Source organism: Lepisosteus platostomus, chromosome 12, assembly GCF_059453375.1.
Source record: "Lepisosteus platostomus isolate fLepPlt1 chromosome 12, fLepPlt1.hap1, whole genome shotgun sequence".
NCBI lineage: Eukaryota > Metazoa > Chordata > Actinopteri > Semionotiformes > Lepisosteidae > Lepisosteus > Lepisosteus platostomus.
This window is the reverse complement of record NC_142622.1, coordinates 34,092,245-34,117,819: the sequence shown is the minus strand read 5'-3', so window position 1 is coordinate 34,117,819 and position 25,575 is coordinate 34,092,245. Positions and strand designations below refer to the sequence as shown.

Genomic DNA, 25,575 nt, shown 5'->3' with positions numbered 1-25,575 from the left:
TGTAATTCAGCATTAAGGCCTCATTTAGAATACTGTATGCAATTTTGATCAGCACATTATAGAAAAAGATGCAGCTCTGGAATTAGTCCAGATAAGAGTAACCAGATACATTCCAGGGCTGAGGGGAAATCTGAAACCGATAGTCTGAAGGAATTGAAAGTTTCTTGCCTCAAACAGAGAAGATTGCGAGGGGACACAGGACAAAATCCTCAAAGGCAGGGCCAAAGTCAATGCAGTATTCTTCAGAATGAAGAAGCAAAACACAAACGCAAATGAGTGAGAATATGAAACAAGATACCCAGCTGTGATTTTGAAGCCATGGTGTCTTCTGAGAAATGACTAGATGAGAACTACCGACTACCAAATAGTCTAGATGCGTCAAATGGCCTACTCCCATTTGTAACCATTCTTACATTTTTAAAATTTAGCTCATTCTCTGTAGCACATGGCTAAAACTATTTTTTTAATTATTTGTTTTAAAAGTTGTTGCTCAATTCATTTGGATTTTTGTATTGAAAAATGTTTGTTTTTGTCTTCATGGTCAACACACAGGCTGAAAAGGTTAGACAGCAAGTGATTTAGCCAAGATGACTTCTCAGGAACAGCTGCAACAGCAGGAGTCAATATGAGCACTGCTGGCAGAGTGTGAGCTCCTGATGATCTGCTTACTTTCCTCAAAGCTCTGATTGGCATGATTTTGAATCTGCATTTGTCTGTAGCAATGTACAGGTAGGCTAACTTTTAACTTTCAGATGGTATGCATGGTTTGGTTTGGCATAAATGAGTTTGGCAAAACCAAAAACAAACCCTTTTAGACTGCTTCCAGTTGTACCTATCTGGACCTTAGCCATTTGCAACTATCACTTTAACAGGTAGATACGGTGTATGTAATTCATTTTTTTAAATATTCTATTCATATTTTTGACAACAATTGTTTTTTGGTTTGGTTTTCCCAATCTCCATTTGAAAACTTAAAAAAATGAAAACAAATAAACAAAGTTTATTTGCCTGATGTATCATGTTGTTTACAAAGTGATCCAAATCAGCATACATTTAAAAAAACCCAAGTCTTACACAGAAAGTCTTCTTAGCAGATGGATATATGTGTTAAAGTAATGAAATTTACCACTCATAAAGTCGCAAACTGAGCCAAGCTCTCGTGGTACAAAATTATTTATTCTCTGATTTATCCTCTGGGAGGTTACCCAATTGCAGCACATTTTTCCTCATTACTCATTCCACTCTTAGCCAAGCTCTGAGAACACTCCAAAAATGCCCACATTCGTTTAAATACCCTGTAACAGGGTAACAAATGGTAGATAGGGGGCTTCGCCAAACATGTTTTTTGCCAAGAGGATTCAAGTGGCTGGCCAGACAATGCTAAAATATGGATGCTTAGTACAGTAGCTGGCTCCAGCTTTAATGTTTTCATTTTTGCCTGAAGAATTCCTGGCTTGTTCCTGGGAATATATTGTACTGCTCTTGTTTTCCTGACGTCCTTGTAAAGAAATGTATTCAGGAAAACATTTGTGTAATCAGTTTTAAAAGTACACCTACAGTACTGTAACATCACTAACAAAGCTTGCTAAAATTTCTACAGGCTTGCTCTTTTTGAAGCACTGTATGTTAGAATGATTGAAATGTTTTTGCATTTTGATCCTAGAATGATGATGACATTTCAGGATTCCCGAACTCTCAAAATGAGTTCCTTAGAACAGGTAGACAACAGTTTGAACTGAAATAAAAATGTTAAAAAGAATGTATGTACAGGTAATTCTTCTATAATGCACCTAATTTAGTTTTCTGCAATACGCAGTCTTTAAATAGTTGGGGTGGTCTCATATCCACTGCTTGCTCAGTTACTTCACTGAAGTATAGCACAGTATTGCAGTAAAGTACTGTAGCTATACTGAATTGTTTATTTGTGCCAAAAACTTTAATTTAATTAAACCACTCTCATTTATAGGCTTATTATGTATGCTTGGCAGTAGATGGGGGGTGGGCAGTGAGAGCTTTCCAAAGAAATAACATGATCTCTCAAGTGCCATAGATTGACTGGTATATTTATATATGTTATAAATGAAATAAAGAACAAAGAAAGCAACTCACATGTTGTGTGCTTTTGTGTAACGACCATCTTGGATTATGTGTAGTTTCCTTTCTATCAACTTTTCATAATACATCATGAAAGAACACATCCTTCATGCACTGTTAATCATATCATTTCACTCTGAACAGAATTGTTATTTAACCAAAATTGTGGGGACAGTACGGTGACTCACATCACTTTATAAAAGGAATCTGAAGTTCCCTGAAAGCATTTTAGAAAATGATTAAAAAAGAACAGCATCAAGCAAGGGAAATGAAGTTTAAAACTAAACAGTTAAATCCAATGAGAATAAACTTCATTGACAATGACAACCTGGAGAGCACATATTCATACAGCTTTTACAGGAGCAATGTTGCCAAGGTACAGTGTTCAAAGCTACTGTACAGTACAAAGGCGGCAGCACCCACCCGGATTTGGAACCATAACTGCCTAACTCTTAATATAGCCACTACGCCACACTGTGGCCTAAAACACATCTCCAGCTGTCACTCAGGATAGGAGTAATCCCTACTGAGTGGAAAAATGCTGTTGTATCACCCATCCATTAAAAAGGTTGATATAACCGAAGCAAGCAATTACGAATCAATAAATATAACCTTCATTATACTTGTACAGTGTATGTAAGATTATGGAAACAATAATTACAATGAATCTACAGGGATGTCTGTATGGTGGTAGGTTTCAAGGGGTTGGTCTACATGAATTAAAAAAAAAAAATTGTAGGGTTTCCTCTTCCAACATGGCCTTTGAATAAGCAACAGCAGCATTGGATACAAGCAGACCACATGATTTGCCATATTTAGATTTTCAAAAGGCCTTTGATGAAGTTTCTCATAAAAGATTAATGCTCAAAATGCAGTCAGCGAGCATTCCAGGTACTGCATGTCTTCAGCTTGACAAACCAGTTAATGGATTGAAAACAGATGTACAGATGTAGGGTGAGTTCTGGAACTGGGATGACTTAATAGAGAAGTACCACAGGGAAATACTAGGATCACTGCTGCTGTTAATGTATAGCAATGGTCTAGTGTTTTGCTTTAGTTAGTAAACTAATCACATTCACAGATAAATAGCAGGATGAGCTAGTACTGTTGAAGCTGCAGAATAAATTCAAAAGGGTTGAGACATGATTTTAGACATTTAATGTAGGCAAGTGCAGAGTGTCACATGCAGAGATATAATAAAAAGGAAACACTGAGCTTATAGAAGCTACACATGAAAAGGTTGGTGACATAACCTTTTTATTCATTATAAAATCTGGGAAAGCAAACCTAATTGTCAGGATATACAGTTTTAAAATATAGAATTTTTAATTGAGAAATGTTACTGTATATACTGTATCAAAATAGTACAAGACTCTAATATGACCTTATTTTACATTTTTGGTCACCATAACAAAATAAAGGTATTCCTGCTCTGGAATCAGTCTAGAGAACAACAGCCAAATATATAATATATATTTATGTACGCTGTAATATGGAGGCATGCCAGCCAGCCCCACTATATACTGAGTGATTCCAGAGCAGTCTCTGGGTTGGCACAACCCTCATTAAGGATAATGAATACGTTCTTTCTCTTTTATAAGTTCTATTTTTGCACAGTGTAATACATTCACTAAGTTCTGTATGAAATTGCTTGTTGCATGAGTAGAAATCAGTCACTTAATTTATGTAAACTAAGAGGTTGACTTTAATAAACTTTTAGAAATTAAAAAGTACAAACTGTGTCAAGAATCAACACTAACACGAGTCATTGATGCAACACAACAATAATGAGCTGCATTGCAGCCTAAAATGAAATATCAGAATGCAAAATTGTCTGTGTGAAATTGTAAGAGACACGCATTCACTTGACATCTTGCAGTGTTTCCTGTTTGCTTTTTAAAACACAAAATTGCTAATGTGCGACGGAAACTGCTGTTTTCTGAACTGCTGTGCTGAGGTCTACATGAAATCTGCAGCATTTCTTGCTCAGTCAGAAAGCTGCAAGAGTGCTTTGTGACTCACAGCATACTGTATCTCCAAACTACGTTATTATGACGATGACAATGGGTATGTTCTTAAAATAGGTATACTTTTACGAGGCGTCATCATACCTTTACAAAACCTTTCTCTAATTGCCCGTATCCCTTTCTTAATTGTATGTTTCAACAAATAATATTCCATGGAACAATCACCTAAAAAATGTTTTAAGCTTTCAAAGCTTACATTTGATATTAATATTTTAACCTTCTCTTTGCTAAGCACACTGCTTTTCTTCACTGTGAGTCAGAAATGTAACTGGTGAGACACTCAGGCTTCCAAGCAACCTTTTGAGATATGAAAACTAATTACAGGATGTTCAATACTAATGTAGACAGTTACCTCATTAATAGTTGATGAACCTTTCCTCTCTTTTCTCTCAGAATTTACTTGTGCTTCTGAAATGTCTCTTCCCTAAAGATTGGTTCATCCACGCAAATAATCTTGTAAACAGAAAAGATTTATTTCCTCTTAATGTGCATACTTCAATTTGGAAAAGCTAATTGTAGCCCGTAAAAAGGTATTCCATCAGCAATCCCTACAAAGAAATGAAAAATGTTTTGTGGCAATTCTGATAAACCTTTGGAATAAAATATCAGAGTATTTTATTTTGATGAAATTAAACAATTTTGGATTGGGATTACTTATGAATGCACAGTTACAGTACCACCCTGTTTCCTGCTGAAATCAATTTTCAGAGGCAAATGATTCAATTCATAGCCATAAGTGAGCTGAGATGCATGGTGTAAATGAAAAACAGTATTAAAGTAAAATAAAACACAAGGAAGCTATTTAATGAAGAAAGGAAACATCAAAAGGCAACTAAATCAATTTTAAAACAAAGATACTGTAGTTTAGACATTGAACACTTTTAGTTAAAAAATGGCTTATATTTCATTACTTCTCATTATCAGAGCTGTCAAGAATAAACTAGGACAAAGTCAGTAAGGCTAGCAATTTACAGAATTTATTCATCTTCTATTCTTTTTGAATAATTTGTTACCCCAGATACATTCTGTGCTTCATAGGACAGATTTCTGCAAGTCGGAAAATATTCTGTTATGCATTTCGCTGTACTGTACTGTATGTACGTATTAGGATTCAACCAGTGCTCAGTAAAAATCTGTGAAAATATATCTTTGAAGCTCTCTTGAGGGGTTAAGTGATCACAGGATTATCTTCTCATTTAACACCAATACTAAAGAAAACAATTTTCTCCATTTTCACAATTCAGTCCTTATTCGTAAACTCCCTTCGCAGCTGCATCTTCACACATTGATATAATTTTTCAATACCTTTTCTGCTCCTGCTTCCCTAAACACACAGATCAATCTAGCTTTTTTTTTTTCCTCCAGCACAGAGGAAAATTATTTCTGCTGACACAAGAGAGGCAGTAAACAGCAACATACAACACAGAGCACTGAAGCACATACCGTATACTGTATGTCAGTTCATTTCCCCACCTGCCATACAGTATGTCATCACACCCCTGGACGACAACTAGCACTCATTTGTAATTTAATAAACACATCCGACAAATGACAAGCGAGAGATTTTTTTAAACTACCTCTACCAATCAATCTTGCTCTGCATTCTCGTCCTCTTCCCCCAGCCTTCACCTGAGGTGCTGCAGAGGTCTGGCAAGCTCAACTTTGAAAGAGTGCTCACACTAGCACAGAGCGAGTACTGTGAAGGGTCCAAAGCTATTGATGCAATCTAAGATTGAAGTGGCTAAAACAAACCTATTGGCAAGATCGAAGACTTTCCAGGAAGTGCTCAGATAACATTTTTAAAACACTTTGGGTTTTTTCTTTTTTTTTTTTGTTTTACAAATTTGCTATACCATTACACGATCATTCTGAATTTACTGATGTACTTATGTGGAACCAGAAATACATTTATTTTAGATCACACTCACCACCTGCATCTTCCCTGAATTGCTGGAGGGCAGCTGCAGATTAGACTCTGGAGACTCATGGCCCCAGAACTGGACTTCACTATGTAAATACTGTAGTTGCTGTAAAAGATAGGCCTACTGGGTGTTGGGAGTTACTGTACTACTATTGCAGTTACTGTATATTTCTGATTTTCCCAGCATTCTTCTTTCACATTGTGTGTGTCTTTGCTTGTTTCTAGTTGTTTTGCCCATTTTCTGTGTGCCCATTTCTGTAAACAAAAGGGGCATGACATGGCTCTAAAGCAAGGGCTGTCAAACAAAAGTGACAGGACGTTTCCAAAGGCCCTGTTACCATTTTTCCGTAGCTCTAAACGTGTTGCCAATATACTGCATGCTACACATGAGAGTTGGCCCATCTTGCTTGTAGCTTATTGATCAAATCTTCTCGTTTAGCAGAATCATGGATGATACCATCAAATCTGTTTTAACGCTTAGAGAACAGAGTTAATTCAGTGTGGAATGAATGATGTCCTAAGAGTTAACATACTAATGCATTGTACAGTATAATCTTAAAATAATCTATTTTGATTTTAAATCATTTTGTTGACCTTTATTCTTAAATAATAAAAATTGGAACTCCAGTTAGTTTTTAGTCTAAACTCATTTAATCTGGATCTGGCATTTGTTTAAGACAGCACTGCAGCAGTGTCTGATGTAAATGCCCAGGAAAGTGAGACATGTACTGTAGACAAGCTCTTCCCACTTTTTACATTTGCAGAGCCATTTATCTTTTTGACATGATGCAAACTGCACAGCATCTAACAGGAGAGCTAGCACTTAACAGGGGTCAGTTAGTGGCATTACCTAGGCTTAAGCTTGCAACTGCAAGGGTATAAGAGCACAGCCTGCATTTTGTGTGAACACTCTTGTAGTTTGAGCTGCTTGAGAATCACCTTTGTGATTAGTGCTTCCCATTTTACTGCATTTTTAAAATTAACTTTGTTCCTACCTGTAGAAATTACAGTGGATACCATTTGTTAAAAATCCTGTTACAGAAAACTTTTAGTTATATAAAATGTACTGACAGGAACCATCCATGTTCCAAATATTTTTATATTAAAATTTACAGAAATATGAATAATTCAAGTTTATTTGTGTTTCAGTGATACACAGGCTTTCAATAGATGCAGTACACATATAGTCATGGGTCAAGGGTCAAGTCAAGGGTCTTAAGCTTTATGAAAAGATTTCTGACCTGTACCAGTATGTATCCAAAAGCTTAAGTTACTGACATACTGTAGTTGCGATTCCAGGAGGCCTTTGTAAGCCTAAGCAAGTACAGTAAAAACAGAAGAGTGTTTGGTCTATTTAAGTTAAATAGGTCTATTTAAGTAGGTTATGACTCACAATATGTACAGTATGCAAATGTGTGAGGGACTTAAAGCTGGATATTATAGAAAAGTTGTCTACACCTCATAGCTGTTTCTTTCAGAATTGTGTTTTTTTTTTCATTTATTACAAGGACAGATTTAGACATGAATTGACGTACTTGTATATCCTGAATATGGCTATTCTATTTTTTTTTTCACAGAAATGGCATAATGCTTTTCCTTTGGAGCTTTTCAGGTTCATGTTTTAAATAGTACAGTATATTGAAATTGTCAAAAGTGGACTGCAATGGAATATTCAAATATTTCAGCACTTATTGTATGGAAGAATGTATTACTGTACCATTTTAAAAGGTTACCTCTTTATTTAAGTGTTGTAAACAGTTTTGTTTGGGTAAAATTATTTTTTACAACAAAATAATAGTCCCCTTTTTGTGTATTAAATGCACTGTGTATCAAATGCACTGGAAAATGTTTTTTTTTTTGGCTTTCACATAGTAAAGAATGTTTTGAGAGAATCTGAAGGATAATATGAAGTAGTATGTTATTACTTTGCATTTGTCAGAATCAGATTTCATTAGCCAGGCCCTGTTTGGTCTCCTGGTTCTTCTTTGCTGCTAGCACTTTACATGTACAGAATTTTAAAAAATTGTAGATATCATAAGATAGCTTATTAAATATGAAGCTCTGCAGTGGGTGAAAATACTCTCATTAAATTGACCACAGTTACCAATAGTGCAAGAACCATCTGTCAAATGTAGATATTTATTCATAACTATCATAGCGTAATCTACAGCATATCTTATGTATATCAAATGTATGTCTTATGTTAAAAAAATAATTAAACTAATGCAGATGCATGGGCTGTATTCTAAAAACACTATTTTCCTTGATTATATACTGAAATGCCTTCTAATATATAGCCAACATTGTGTATTTGCTTTGTGTCTCAGCTGAAATACCCACAATTCTTATAATGATAGATTATAAAAAAACATTGCTATTAAGCATGCAAAAAGGTTACGTTAAATACCGTGCTGCCATCAAAACTGATGGTTTAAATAAACAAACCAATTTTTCAGTAACTATATTTAAATACTAACCTGAAGTGTGCTATCAATTTCAATCTACAGTTATCAAGCAGGAGTTAAATCTTAGGTGTATTCCATCAAAAATGCTGTTTATTGATGTCATTCTGTAGCTTCTACTGTATATACATGTATAGGCAATAACATAGATATTTTATACAGCAATTTTTTTTTTCATACAACCTAGCCTTTAGCTATTTTATTTATGGATTAGAAACAAAGTTCCGGAAGTTAACACAGCCCCTTTCAGCTGTTTCTCTCAAACCCTAGCCATTCTTTCTAGCAACTCAAGTGTAATAAACAAAATCAATAAGTGCAATGTCTTCGGAACGTCCATATTTCAAGAGGTGCAACATTGTATTAAAGTTAGGCTATTGAATTCTCCCACTCATATCATTCTTCTAAATTATTTAAAATGTAAAATCTGCTTTAATTTTATCTTCAAAAGTCACTTTAAAATGGAGACCTTTTCATTACTCTACAGTTATTATTATTAGGCTTCTCGAAGAGACAGCAGAATTACAAGTTGCTATTAGGCGAAAACAGTATATAAGCAAAAGGGCAGACACAGAAACAGTTAAATAAAAGCCTTTCTTGATTTGAAAGAGCTCATGGAAGGGGACTCGCTGATGTGCTCTAGGCATAGAATTCCAGAGCTTGGGGCCATAGCAGAAGAAGGCCCTGTTGCCCATTGTTATTATTTACAATTATTCAGAAAGATTTAGAGAAAACAAAACACCGAAAAGGAGTGAGGGCTCAAGCTAGTGTGGTGTAATTATGGACATTCTACAGGGACATGTACTAGGCCCACTGCTTTACCTAATTAATATCCATGATGTAGATTCTGGTATACCTTATTAAATTAAAAAGATACTGCTTTTCTGTTGATTCGTGCAGAGAAAAGTAACCAGACGCATTCCATTGCTTAACTGAATGTCCTGCACTGATAAACCAACAAAGAACATTTTCAACAGAGAAGACTATAAGGGGAACAGATATTAGTAATTGTCAAAGACATTTACAAATCAACCCAGCGTCCGTCTTCAGAATAAACAGTGAAACATGAAGCAGAGGAATAAAGTAAATGGAAACTACAGTACATAAACCCAAAGCACTGTGAGCGTATGGAGCAAGCTATCCAGCCAAACTGTTGAAAAGCTTGACTCAATTAGCTACTGATTACCAAACAGACTTTGATTGGCTTATACTGTATGTAAAGTACTGTACTTAATAGATGTTTATTTGTAAAGTTTTTTTTAAGGTTATTTCGTCTGGTTCTTTACACAACCTGAAAGAAAGTAGTCTCGCAAAATGTTATAATAATTTATTCATCCACCCATTTTCTAACCGCTAGCAGTGGGCGCAAGGCAGAGTACAGTATACTCTGGGAAGGACAGAGCACCGCAGAGCAGACACATACTGTAGACACAAACATGCACAAACTCACATCTAGGGCCAATTTTAACCAGAAGCCAATTTACCTATCGGTATGTTTTGGGACTGTGGGAGGAAACCAAGGTAAACATACACAGAACACGCAAACTCCATAGAGATAGCATCCCAAGTCTAGAATTGAACCCAGGGCCTTGGCACAAAAAGGCAGCAAATCGAACCACTAAATTACAGTGCTGCCCCTGCCCCCAATAATTTACACTTTTTACTATTCTAAAAGGAAAAATGCATACTGTACATACAGTACTTAGAGCTCATGAACTTCAGATCTACAGCAGACAACCTTACATCATTTGCTCAATGTAAGTATGACATGATGCCCAATTTTTTCCTATGGGCAAATTGCCCATCTACTGTAATTGTTCACTGGAGTGGGCAAGCTGCCACAGTTTTTCAAAGTGAAAAAGAGATACCACAGTTCTATTGTTGCAAAAAAAACATCTCTGAACAAATTGAATTCCATTGTCGAAGCACTGTATTCATTTGAAAAAGATTGAAAAACGAATTTAATCTTTTTCCTTTAAACTGGCTACATTTGAAAACTTTCTACAGTTTAAGTTTAATTTGCTGCATTATCATTGGTCTCATTTTCCTTTTTTTTAATATTAGAAAATATTCCTCTTAAAAATATATTTTTCTCTTCAACATCCTTAAACATTGACACCTAGAATGCCAAAAATACTGTTTGTAAACATATCTGGTAACTATTTAGTCATAAAATAACTGAATAAATGAGCCAGCAATAAATTGTATAAAACACAGCCCAGATTAACATAAACTCCAGATGTAACATAAGGATTAAGTCATATATCTTTAAGAATGTTAAGGAATGTAAGTGCCAAGTGTTGGGTTTCTCATGGATCTGAAATTAAAGATGCTATTTATAACTGCAGCTATCAGTGAAAATACAGATAGCTCTACATGCCATCTGTCATTTACAACTCTTCCAAAAATAAATTTGCTTGAATCATAAGTGCTTTAAGGTATCATGTCAAATTTGCTAATGCAAGATAAATCCTCTCCAATCCCCCCAAAAAATTCAGAAAAAAAGATAAGCTGATGGTTCCTAAATGAGTTATCAATGTGGTTTTACAATTACCCTCTTAAGAAACACAAAACAAGCAAGAAATTTTGTTATTTCACAAACAAGAAAGTTTGTGTTATTATCAGCCCTCCATTGTCTGGTTTGTCAAACTAAATTTAAATTTAAATACAAGCAAACTGCTTAATGTATGGGTATTAACATTTCTCACTTTTTAATCCTTCTGATCCTTTCATTTCTTTATCTCCAGGGTCAAAGAGGAAGATTTCGGTTGTTTGAGTTTTAACTCTTGCATGTAATGTTTTTAAGTATTTTCCTCTTTAGATCTAATCCTTGTCTCAAACGCCAGTTTAAACAGAAGGATAAAGGTTAGAAGCAGAATGCCTCAGTCTTTAATATGGAGTGATGCACAGCACTCATTCTGCAGTAAGAAATTTAATTTTATTGTGAACACATGCAGATTCAAAGCAGGCTGTTACCAGTATAACATGTGGCTTCCAAAAATAAAAGGATTGAACTTAAATACAGCAAACATGAAATATGAATATGGTACATGAAAGAAGTTTTACGTCAGCTCTGTAGAACGCAGAACTTTGCATATTTTATTCAGTAGTTAAGTATAGCACTCTGTGGGATTGCATAGGCTAAACCCAGTACTGGTTGCATTCCAAAAAACTACAGAACGCAGGAGAAAGCTGAAAGAGGCAGAGGCTAGGGCTTATTTTTTGCTCTCAATTGCAAAGCTGAAGCAACTAGAATCAATAAACAATTGGAGGAGTAACATGTCTTACATATAAATATACTTCCAGGAGTACCAGGTCGCTCTGTAGCTCTGTAATGGGCTCTGTTTGAGCTCTGTAATCGAGTTGTCATGAGTATGAACCTGGGTCATATGACTTTGTTCAGTTTTCACCAAGTGGTGAACCACCAAGCGTAAATTTGAGATTAGTCAACCATGTTCTCTGGACTACTGTCAAGGCTTTTAGGTGTCTTTAGCTCATAGTGATGTCCAAGGTGGATATACCTGCAGTACCTCTCCTCAAGTCTGCACTGAGACTCCTGTGCTTCACTGCAGAGCTTGGGCATGCAGAAGAGACTGTTTGAACATTTTGCACATTTGTGTAACTTGCAAGCTGAGATGTAAAAGGTACAAGTGCTTTTCTAAAGAGAGTAGAGAGCAGGTGAATCCTCTCCTGGATAAAGCAAATTTTGGGGATTTTAAGGACATTTTATGGGTGTGGTTTCTATTCTGCTCATCAACGATTGTGGGAGGGGTTTTAGCTTACTAGCAGCAATGCGGGTCCTCATATACTGTATACAGTTGGGGAACTGAAGCAACTTTGGTACCTCTCTCAAGGGCAAACTAGCAGTGTCTACAACAGGGATAAACTTCCAACCATGAATCCAATGTGTAAAACACCACAATTTGTGGTTCCCTAAGAGAAGAGTACAGTACATACTGTAGTAAAAAATAATTTTAAAAAATAAATCTTACTTTCATATTATACTTAACTATCATGCTATTTAACTCTTAATATCTCAGCCATGCATGTTTTTCCTGCAAAAGAATGATGTACGGTATTTAATCTTGTCAAAAGAGTTGCGTCAAGGCTTCCTGAGGACACATAAAAAGGTACTATAAGCACAATAAAAGGTATAATAAGGGTGATCTGTAGATGAATTAAGAATGTGGACACATGAAAATTGGATTAATGTGTGATTTTAATCATTCTCCACTAAACATTTTTAGAACAGAAAATTAAGAGACATTTCCAGCATTTGATCAGCACTGTAGTGTGCAAGATATGGAGGTGGTGATGAAGATGTATTTCTAATGAGAGAAGGACCTTTCATAGTTTTTCAAACCTGCATTACACTGTAGAAAGTAGCAACATTCTTCATCATTTGAGAGCACATAAAACACAACAGCTTCTACCTACGTACTGTACGACCGTATAAAATGTTAGTACTAGCACTAATACAGTAGTAATAATAGAGCACAAAAAAGCTGCCTGCAAATTACAATTATTTGTCTTAAAAGTGCCTTAGAAAACTTGACAACACTGGAAAAACTCCAAAATTGCTCTTTTCATGTTACAATTTCGCTCCAAAGGAACTTGGAATGCTCCAATCAAAACTGTCTAAAACTGAAATTATTCGCAAACCCTTATTTGATTCTATGATCTAATAAGAATGAAGGAGACAATGCCGTAAATCTGATCCAATATCTGTGTCCCAGGGAGGTAAAGTATTTGATTTGAATGCTACAGTCTATATTTATAGAGAAATCATTACTTCTGCAGTGATATGTCTTTCAATTTACCATAGAAAATTGTAAAAATGGTTTTAACCTCCACTAATAAAAGGTTTATCTTTAACATGTTAAATGTAGTATCACATGTAAAAGAGAATTCTCTTAGCCAGTTTAAATTTCCTGTCATGCTAAATCCTTTTATGTAAAAAAGTGCTTATCAATTTCAAACCTGAATGCATTTGCTCCTAATATCCACTTGTGTCTGCAGGTCATTTCATTAGTAATGTTGAACAGGATAGTCCTCTGCTTTGACTTTAGGATACTACTACAAGTCACCTTTTTTTAAGGCTACAGAGATTCAGTGCCTTTAATGCTATCTATGCAGTGTTGACATTCCTTACAAAGCAGCAATTAAATTGAACTTCCTTCTTCAAAATGACTCCAGTGTTCGATGTATTTTGTTCAAAGTAGTGACCAAAACTGTATAGCATTATTGTATACAGTACGTTAAGAGTATAATCAGCTTGGAAAATATATTACCACAGTTGCTGTTCTTGTATTGCTTCCTCATATTTTTTAGTAACGAAAGGTATTGTGAGTCTGCCATTAGTCGCGTTAAACATTATTTTGCTAATTAATTTATGCTAATTGCATAGTGGTGAAAACTAGAGCTCAGTCCCACAGAATAACAGGGATAACCTCTGGAATCTGACAGATGTCTTTTGCCAACTCAGCCAGATTTAAAAAAAATCCAATTAATAAAAGATGCCAAGAAAAAACAGTACTCAGACACCATAATTTTAGAATGATTAAAATGTTCTGGAAAAGTTAAGACTTTTATACAATAACACAAAAAGGGAGTTTGGGTGATCTCTTGGGATCTACTTTTACCAATCAAAAAAGTTTGCAGTAAAAGTAAAATGGTAGAAAAATAAATAAATGTCCTCTTCCTTAACAATACAAGTTTCCTTGACAAGTTTTTCATCCAAACGGGACAAAATGTAATCTCAACTCTAAAAGAAAAAATGATTTTAGTAAAACATAGTAAAGAATTACATTATACATTATCCAGGTGGATGCTGCACATTGGTGGTGGTGGAGGGGAGTCCCCATTACCTGTAAAGCGCTTTGAGTGGAGTGTCCAGAAAAGCAATATATATAAATGTAAGCAACTATTATTATTATTTTTATTATGTACTGTATTGTATTTATTATATAGGTACAGTATATACAGATACTAACATAAATAACAAATCTCTAGCCATTCTCTTCTGATTCCCAGTGCTGACAGGTTCTTTAGAATAACTATGAATCCCCCGCACACAAACGCATTCAAAAAACACATCTATTACTTTTCAGTATGCTTCCTTATATACGTTACATTGGGGGGTGACATGGTGATAGAGTGGTTAGCATTACTGCCCTACAGCCCAGGGTTCAATTCTGAACCTGGGGTGCCATCTGAGTGGAGTTTGTGTGTTCTCTCTGTGTTACAGTAGCTTGGGTTTCTTCTGAGTTCTGTAGTTTCCTTCCACAGTCCAAAGACATACTGGAAAGCTAATTGGCTCTGAGTGATTGTGCGAGTATCTGTGGGTGCACTACAATGGACTGGCCTTCCTGTCCAGGGTGTACCCTGCTTTGTGCCCTGGGTTGGGATAGCCACGGGAAAGCCTCTGGCTCTTCTATGACCTGGCATTTTCTTAAGAACTTAGAACATGAATCAATATTATTTTATAGTATGTTACATATCAAGTACTGTATAAATGAACTAATCTATAATAAAATAATAGTTTTAATATAAACTCTGCTTTAGTGTCCCTAATGAAAAATCTGCTTATAAAAACAAATTACTATCATTATAATCAATGGACAAAAAACTACATTTAAAGACACACTGAATGCTCCTTATAGAATTCCATAAAGATCTATGCGGTCACTTTTTTTTCTATACCTATAGCTAAAAAATGACGCCATCTGAACACCATTAAGGCACATCTTCACTGGTGGTGAGCTTATAAGTGACTGGTGAAGTTTTAGACAGGGCACGTCAAAGGGCTTAGAAGATTGATAACACTTCAGCAAGACTGTTGTTGTTCCTTGAAACACTTGCCTTCCACCTCAGCTGCCAGAGAGGCTCATGTCAGAAATATCCCTCAAATTACTAAGGGCTTCTGCCAATCCAGGGTCTTTCAGGGGGAATTTGCTGACAGCAGCACGCAGGACTACGAGAGTGAAAAGGCTTGACGGACACACAAAATCAACCAGCCCCTCAGTAGTCTTGCTAGGAGAGAATGTTTTCCCAGCATCTTTCAACAACAGGACATAATCCATTTTTAATTCCCTAAGTAGGTAATTGTGTTTGTGTGTATTTCTTAGGCAGCAATGCAAGATTTAAATATCCTGATTCATTTTGATATTCATTGTGATAACTAACAGCTGAGGTACAGAGAACTTTTAAAAGACAAGGGCAACTAAGTAAGAAAAAGAACACCTGACTATTTGCAATCCTGCAAACCAGAGCTACTGTAATTTGCATTTAGGCTTGTACAGTGCCTAAAATGACAAATTACCCTAAAACATTGCTACTTTATTTTTGACAATGTCAAAAATATTTTAAAACTATTTTTCTTATCTGCTTCAGCAACAAAAACAGTAAGTCCAAACATTAAAAATTATCAATTGCGTAACACTGGGTGATTAGAAAATGTAAACAAATCCCCCGTTTGCAAGTTACTGTACCTCCTGAGAATAAATTGATAAGAATACACAACCCACAATGGTTGCTAAGATCTGCATTCCCATGAGTTTGGATGTGATGTTCTCACATATAGCAGAAAGCACACAGGTATGCCAGTTTCAATCACACTCCAACAAAACCCCAGCTCAGTGAAAGAGAGGGGGAACATGCTCTGGGAATGTTGCTGGCAGGAACTTTACAATATAAAGTACCTATGGGATTCAGAGTCCAGCCATCCGCAATCACTGCTATAAACAGACAGGAGGCACCTGTGCTCATTCCAAGCCAAGTATAAAGGCACACTCTCCTGCACACTGACAAATATGACTGCTGGTACCCAGTACAGGCGCCTCAGAGATGTTTACATCATTACTCAATGTCATCAGGCTGCAGAACTACAGTTTTCACAGGAAAATGGAAGACACCCCCTTAATCTTAAAAAGCGCTCTGTTTTGTGTCGAAACCTGGTTCAGTCACAAATAAACCTGGTTTATTCGGTAATTGTAAAGCATATACAGCGCACAAGATTGTTTTGGGAAAGGCATGCCTCTGTTGTGGGATGTCATAAATGGCAGCTTTGATCATCAAAATGCATAGCATCGTAGTAATCAAATTTTTATGCCTGCTCTAGACCATTCTTAAGAGCAGTGTCGATGGCAGTGCACTGGGGCTGCATCGGGTCTTAACCACAGAACATCTGTAAAATGAATTAGGTAGATGTATATATCAGTGTTGGCCTCCACAAAATAACATGCTGTTCTCGCCATTGCTCCTCCATAGAATGGAAGAACCACCTTGAACCTGTGTGTTGCTTTAACTTCTGGCCATGTCTATGCTGTTATTGAGATAATGGTGCACTTACCAGATATTGATCTTATGTACTGTATAAGCATCACTTTAAAAAAGTTGCAGGAGCAAAAAAGTCAAAACCTTGAAAAGTCAAAACCTTTACCTAGCTTTATCCCAGCTAACGCTGTATCTTAAATCCGGGGCTGCGTTTCTAAACTCTTTCAGTTTTATTTGTAACCCACTTAAATTCTAAAATAAGCTACAGTTTGAGAAATACAATAGAAAACATATGTTTCTTGGACCCATGAGGAATGCAATGAGCACAGTGAGCCCCATCAGATTATTTATACATGGAGTCAATGGTTATAAAGGTTTAACACATTTGCTAATGATCTATCAAGATAAAGTTTATTTCCAGATGACTTCCTTGAATTAGAGAAAATGGCAGGCACTCAGTATAAATCAATTACTTATTCAATTGTGCATTCAAGATTATATTTATTTTAGGAATATGACCTAGAAAAGCATAACTTTGGGAACAGGACACGCAAGGGAAAAACCTTTGTTAACATTCATGTTACTCAGCTATACTTGTGGTCAGTTTCCCTGGGGTGAAGAAGTCATTTTAATAAACAGTTGAGGTAATACATTCTAAAATATATTCATGATGAGACTGTAAACAAATTAAAGGCAGTGCAAAGAGAATGTCTTCAAGTCTATTCTCCTAAAAGAATGTTGTTTTTAATATTTGAAAATATCTATACTGTATATTATTTAAATGTACAGTAACTGTGATATAATAAAGCATGTGGAAAGATTATGACTGACAGTTTTACGAAGCACAGACTGTAATGCAAAAATGTCTCTGAAAAACTCTTGTCTTGTTGAACACCATTAATAGTTAATGTTACATCAGCTTGTAATTAGTGAAATTCCTTCTGCTATGCCTGTCTCTTACTATCAAAGGAGGCTCTTGGTTGCCCTTGGCAACAACACTGCTATAGTTAATGTGTTGCTAGCTATCTCAACATTAAACGCAACTGCATTTTGCAACCATTTTTTTATTTAATTGGTGAAAATCCGTCATTATTACTTAATGTTGATATTACAGGAAAACTGTATTTCATGTTTGGAAGCACAATCTTAGATTAATCCTCACTGCAAAAGCAATTAGAATTATTTAAGTAAAATGAGCTCTGTTCATCATAAGAAGTCAAAAACAATTAGTAAGCATCAAAGAGGCCTCATAATACACCCAACTAATGAAAGATCGATAAAATGGTTCAAGGGAAAAGAAAGAAAAAAATGCACAATGCACAACATTGTGACAGATTATCATGTTTTTATTTGAGGTCATAAATAAAATATAAAACCTCAAGTACTCTAATGTATTGCTTCATTTTCCTTACTTAGTTCTAATTCTATATGAATTGTGGTAAAATGTTGCAGTTTTTACATTGATAAGGTGATATTTTTTACTAACCTGCTAGTTTTAAATTCTTGCCTGAGCAATTAAAGAAAATTCTGGCTGATGTATATTCTGCATGTACTGTACAGTACCAATCATCTCATTTTATTTATAGTATATGGTACATCTGGCCATCAGAGGAATTGCAACAAATAAATGTGTTCATCCAAGTTTGAATTTGCCTTCACAACCTGTAAATTCATCGTAATGAAGACAAGCCTTGAAATGAGATATAATGCACAGACCTCAACTGACAGTATCAATATTGTGCAGCTTTACAGCTGCACACATGTACAGTATGTCAGCAGCACCCTGTTAAAATTGAACTTTCTATTAAGAACTCTATAAATATTAAGATGTTGTTGACCAACAAAATGCCCCTATTGATTTTTAATTTAATAGGAATTTTCTCTCCTTCCTTGCGGGGCTGCATTAACTTAATGAGACATTCAGTTTTTGACTAAAGTACTTGTATCATTATTATATAGCCCTGGATGTATCAGGGTGTTCTTAATAGTTTATTTTCAAGACACTTTTATTTTCCAGTTAATCGCAAAATAGACAGAAACATAAGCTATCCACAGTTTTCTTATCGTAGTCTCGGGGTGTACTGTACATCCACACTGAAGAGTGTTTAAAACTCTGACTTGGCACGGAGAGTGTTCCTGTTCAAAAGACTGTAATGACAAGTATAATTCATGTATGTAATTTAAGCCATTCTGTGAATGGGAATTTCAGATAGTGCCGTGAGCCTTCTTTCATTTCCATTTAAACGAGATATAAAAAGAAATCCGAATCCAATTTCTGTGATTTTGGATCTTTCGTGAAATGGGATTATTTTATATTTAGAAGTTAATGCAGAACAACTCATATTTAACAGAACAAGCCATCTGTTTTTTTTTTAGGTTTGAACAAATAATACATGCTGTATTGGGTTCTGTTCTTGCTGATTCGAATGAAGTAAGCACTATGGAAAGATGTTCATCTGTTTGGACAAGCTGATTGAGTGAAAGGCAAAGTCAACAGTTCAGATCTGTGTATTCCACAGTGTAGCAATTCTCCTATCACATTTGCATGGCTTGTATCAAAAGAAAAGCAAATAGATGCGGAATACCAGACAAATAAAAAACAGATGAAATAATTCTGATTAATTTACTTTTGATTTCAGATTTTGCTGTAGCCTGCTAGGGGTAAGCTTAACTACCGCAAAACAATTAATTTCAGGTGGATTTGTGGCTGGAGCTTGTGTGTGAAAATGTGCTTTGCATCCATCACCTTCATCTTTTAATCCTCGATAACAAATAGCCATTGCCACAGTAGTTCTTACTCCTTGATGCACTGTCTGCAGGTTAAATTGCCTGTAAACATGTTGTTGGGATACTATAGCTCTGGGGAATTCTTTTGCAAGGGGTGTGGACATGGTCAGTGAGTTTTATTGAAACTATAACAAATTATGGTAGGCCATTGCAGATAAACTTACTTAGCCAATTGGTCAATAGCCAATTTGTTGATAAAAAAATATTTACAAACTAGTTTATTGAAGGGCCTCCATTGAATAGTTTGTGATAGGGTCTGCAGAATCAAAACAATTCTAATTGACACACGAATTAACACACAGGGTTGAATTGGACAATCTCCAAGATGAAAAAAGAGACCCTGTTCATGTTCTACAGTATATTTAGGTAGAATGGTGTCATTGACCCAGATGTTTTTTTTTTTAAGAGTGCAGGCAAGGTTTTCCCACTTGCTCATGAATGATGAGTAAATAGGTTTCAACCTGTGCAAGAAAGAAATTCAATGTCATCAGAAACTTCTCATTTTTATTAAAACACATAAGGATCCAGAAAGAACAGATGATCTCCAAGTAAGGCAACTTGTTGAAACCAGAGTTCAGTCAGACTTTAATTATAAAAAATGCTTAAGAAATGTGTGGTGATAATCATGAAAAAGTAGATTGTGATACTGAGTAGAAGTATTTGTATGACCAATGTAAATTCAATTGATATAAATTGAGAAAACCATCTTTAGTATGCTGTTATTAAAAACATAATATTCACTATCCCCTAAATATTGTATATCACCAACACAATTTCTCCTTGCATCGTATCGCATTATATTTTGTGGCTTCTTCACGTCACATATCCTTCATCAGAAATGGATCCACTGGTCAAATGCCTGACTACTTTGTAGCCTTCAGCTACAGTATGTGTTGCCATAGAAACGTACCATACATTAACTGTCACTTGTGTAATCCAAGGTGTACTGTACAACATAATTTTGTTGTTGATAAGAGAAAGCAAGAGCTACCCTTGCCTTCTTTTTTGTTTATCTGAAAGCACCATGTGAGAAAGAATGACCCAAGAGCAGAAACAAAAATAGAAAACATTCCCCATCTTTAACATATGATCTAATGGCATAGTCACCCGAAAAGAGGACAAAAGAAGATTGGCAGCTGTTGATAGATCGAAAATGATATCCCTCCCCACTCATTTAGGTTTGCAGATTTTCCCATTTTTCGAATTTAATTTTAAATTTTGGAAAATTTCGAATCGCCAACTATTTTTATCAAACAGCCTCCCGGTTTGGAATCATCATTTGTCTTCAAGTCTCAGCTCCAAGCAAAAACCCACATGAGAATAATGAGAAAATGGCTGCTCCAATCTTTGATTAATCAATACCAACAGCACAGTGTTAGCTGTTCACCACAACTTGCCACAGTTAGCTATTGACAGTACCTAGGCTACAACCAATAATGCTTTGGATCAAAGAGCCCAATCTACCATGAATAGGAGCCACTAATAAATTTAACTATGCCTTTCACAATATTCTGAAATTTTCTTAATTTCTGTTTCTGCATCATGATTTAATTTTTAAAATAATGTATAAAGTGGCACGATAACGTAAGAAACAGGAATTGTGAAATGACAATATTTTCATTTTTTTTTCTGCCTGCAGTTTAAAACCTTGAGCTCTACTGAAGCCAAACCATTCTGAAAATGAAAACACTGCATATTGCGAAGGCTCTCACAGTTAACAATATCACATACTGTACAAGACTACCAAGAACCAGCTGCAGAGATTAGTTAGCAGTTCTTACCTGCACGAGGTTCCAGCCTCCCAGTGACTCAGCGATAATCGACGTCACTGATGGACAAACTCCCCCAAAGATCATTAAATGTTTTGGACCAAAGCATATGGCATCAAAGAACGCCCTCAATCCCTTGGCATTGTCACACTACAAAAGAAGTAAATAAAAATTGTCATATATTAGATTAGAGTTAGTGTCTTTAAAGAGTACAGAAAGGTGATACTTGGTTGTGCATTCACATTTAATGGTGGTCTACACATACTGTAGATACAGTAGGAAGATAGATTTGTTTTTATTTATTTTTAATTGGTCTGCTGCATGTTTACATGTTACATTTGTAAAAGCATAAACCCAAGTTCCAAAATATTACTAAATATTACTGAAGTTATATGTTATATATAATTATATTATATAAAGGAACACGTAATAGGTTTATTCCATGCTGTGTGGCTTCACAGCTGAAACATTGTGTTTCCTCTCTTCTCTTTTCAGCATGGAATAAACCTATTGTTCCTTTTCAGACTACGCATACTGACGCAGCTACCCACCTGAACTATTTTATATTATATATACAGTGTATATTGATATATATGATAACTCAAAGTCTATACTCTCTGGACTATTTTATTTAGTGAAAATCAACAAAAGATCAATATTATAATATAAAGCTTCATGGAGAGCAATATACAGTATTGCATCAACACATTTGTCTTTAATGTACAGTATGTATATAGAATAAATGGAAAACTACATGCTAATCATTACACTCTCTTAAAACGTCAGAGGCAGGAAGTTATAGCATCAAAATCGACTTCCTAAAATACTGTTTCATCCATCCATCTGTTCTCTAACCACTTTATCCAGATCAGAGTTACAGAGGAGCCAGAACTAACCCAGCAAGCAAATGGCACAAGGCAGGATACACCCTGGACAGTGGACCAGTCCATAGCAGGGCAGATGCATACAGTAGATATACACACTCGCACCAGGGCCACTTTTTCTAGAATCTAATTAACCTACCAGTATGTCTTTGGATGGTGGGAGGAAACCAGAGCACCCAGACAAAACCCTCATGAACATGGGGAGAACATACAAACGTCACACGGATAGCACCCAAGGAATTGAACCCAGGGCCACAGCACTGTGAAGCAAGAATGCTAACCACTGTTCCACTATCCTGTATTTTAAAGTAAAATTCCACTAAAATCTGGAATTCTCTTTACAGATTCTTTTTACAGTATGTCAGTAATACAGTATATTCTGAATATATTCTCTTTGTGCTTCAGTTTAATTTGTTCATTTCCTGCCATGAAAGAATGAGAGTACATTGCATTTTTAAAAAATAAATAACATTTTTATATGGCTTTGTTTATTAATTAATTCTATAAACAAAATGAAACTGTCCAGTAATGTTTTCCAGGAGGGCCATTCCAGTATCGTTTCAAAGTGGAGAAATTTCAAATCACCATAACAACACACTTGGCTTCAGGAAAAAAAATGTGGAGTGCCTATATTGATTGCAATATGAGCTGATAACTAATTTTAGTCTGATTTTCTGAATTTTTAATGATTTTCTATTCCAGTAAACACTTCCCATCAAATTATTTGCACTCCATTCACGGTGATAGTGCTGTACAGCTCTTACTGGCCTCATCCTCCATTTAATTAAATTCCACTTATGATCTGGCTTTGTTAAGTTCACCGTGAGTCTCGGTGTTCTTTTCATTCCTACTACCTATGATTTCTGTATTCAATTTTATCATGGTTTCATTTCTCAAGAAAGAAACAGCTTCAAATCTGAAGGCATCAAGCATGATTCAAAAAGAGCCACATTTTTGGGAATGGTGCCATTTAATCTCATTAAATAGCTTGTACAAATGTAAACTCACATTGGGTCATACTGTAAGTATGCTTTAAGATTGTGTCCAGACAAGAGGATTCAGGAAAATAACAGAAAGTAAGTGATTAGCTTCTGTGTGACAACAATGTAATAGTTACAAATGCTATGAATCTAGGATCTAGCATGTCTTTTTGCTAAAGAAAAATATGCTCAATTTTAAAAGAAATACAATAATTTATATTCACGCAAAGTCCACATTGCAACATTCTTTTATTTCCATACTTAAAACCACAGTATAACTAATTATTTCAGCCTAAAAAACCTGAAAGCTCCTGATACAATTCACTAAATGAATTACAAAAATAAAATGATATTGCCTTTGCATGTCCTTTAAAACCAAAAGAAGCAATTTCTCTGTCTAAAAAAAATGGACAATACCATATTTTTACAAATCAGTTTTGTTAAATTAAAAATTTCAGTGGCAATGGCACTACTGAGGCAGGGCCTTGTAAGATAGCCTCTTCCAGAATATTCTGCAATAATCTGTTTTCTTAAGTGACTCTGAATGATTAATCGCATTACTTTGAGATGAGCTTACTGTAGTTCTACCAACAATCACTTCATGTCATGTTTTCTACCATCAACTTTGGTTCTCTCCATTATGTAATTTCTTTTTAAGACCAGATTCACAGTGTTTCTTCCTGGCTTTCATCATGTCACTATGGAAACCAGCACGACACTTTGAAAAGATAAATGAAGGAAGAAGTGAAACTGTCATTGACAGCTATATTTAGTTGTTACTGGGCGTAGCATCGTACAGGCTATTAATCAAAACCTATTGACAGAGTTTGGACTAATGTAAGAGAATGAGTTCAGATCCTAAAAGGCATTACCCAACACCAATTTTCTGTTCACCGTTTTAGAATTTATGTTAGTATTTTTCTATCAGATCTCAAGTATTAGGAAACTCATGCAGTTGAAGGTTTGGGGTGAAAAACTAAATAAGACCACAAAAAATATCTTTTCGTTGAAGTAACCAGACTATGACAGTTCTGAGCAATGAAAAACCAAAATCCAAACCAGCGGTTTGTAATTTCAGGTTTGAGTTCTAAAATTAGAATTTAAACAAAACAGGTAGTTAGCACTGATACTGAAAAACTGAGGAGTATACTTTTGGAAATTTCTCATTGTTGTTAAGGAACACCAGTAGTCTTATTTGGCCTGTGAAAAATAGATCAATGAAAATACAGCTATTTTTGATCTTTTACTTTGAGACACGGATAAAAAAACAATGCAAGGTAAATTTTTCAAAGCTCCACTTTGCAGAAAATGTGGGCACCACTACATTAACAGAGCTTGACATTTTAAATTGTATAATATCTAAAAATATCGTGCAATACAAATTAATTAACATTTATGTATTTGAAATATTAGAAAATACTCATACTTAACAAAAACTCAAGAAAAAAACATGTATAAATAAAAAAGAGTGATCTAGAAAATAAATTGCATTTAATCTGGGTAAGAAAATACAATACTGTGAAGAAAGAACTTTGCTCAACTGATTTGGATAAACAGTATATGATATAAAGCAAAGAACAATCTAGAAGGATTGTATTAAAGGTTGTAATAATTCAACACGTGTTTCCAGTCTCCAAAACTGAGACCACCTACAGTAGTACAAAATGTGATGATTTTTTCATTTTGAGTTCTGTCATTGCATTTCCACAAAGTCGTTTCTTATACCAGTTGCAGGGACCGGACTGTGTGCCAGTATGAGAAGGCACAGAACAGAAAGACTTGCTCATTCAAAGTTCGCTTGACTAGAGGCTATATTTTTAATAACTCACACAGCATGCTGATCTGTGAAGCAGACCTAATTAGGCACCTGCAGTAGAAGACTATATAAGTGACACTGCTCCATTGCAAGGATTGTTATGTGTGACATTAATAACACTTCATTCACTGGCTTTGGGAGACAGAATGGTGTCCATGCTGTTGTACTGACAATTGGACAATCCCTGTAATAGTCTGGTGCCCCATCCAGGGGCTGAGGCATGTTTTTGTAGTCTGTTTAATGCGATAAGAACCAGGGTGAGTGGTGTGGACTTAACTTTTTACCATTCACTGGATTTATTACTGGACCTCTGAGCTTTGTAAATAAACGTCCTCCACTATCAGACTTAAGATGTTTTCCTTCTACTGTTATTTGAATGTCTAAAAAAGAATAAAAATTCTCATTGAAAAATCCAGCAAGATGGGGAACATATTTCCTTGCATTTTTCACTGCTAAAGTAGCAAGAAGATTTACAGTATGCCTTTTCAAGTAATGTGCCTTTAAAAGCCCAAATGTGAACAAATTTTGCTCTTAATATTGTGTATCATATTTTATTCCACTTTA

The 25,575-nt window shown here is 35.3% G+C and overlaps 1 protein-coding gene across 1 annotated transcript in view; it reads right to left on the bottom strand.

Annotated features, from left to right (window-relative positions):
- gabbr2 (gamma-aminobutyric acid (GABA) B receptor, 2) overlaps positions 1–25,575 on the bottom strand; it is a 341,200-nt gene that overhangs the window by 227,851 nt on the left and 87,774 nt on the right. The window contains exon 2 of the mRNA XM_088601719.1: positions 21,344–21,481. Coding sequence (XP_088457845.1) covers positions 21,344–21,481 — 138 coding nt within the window. The remainder of the gene's footprint in view (positions 1–21,343; positions 21,482–25,575) is intronic.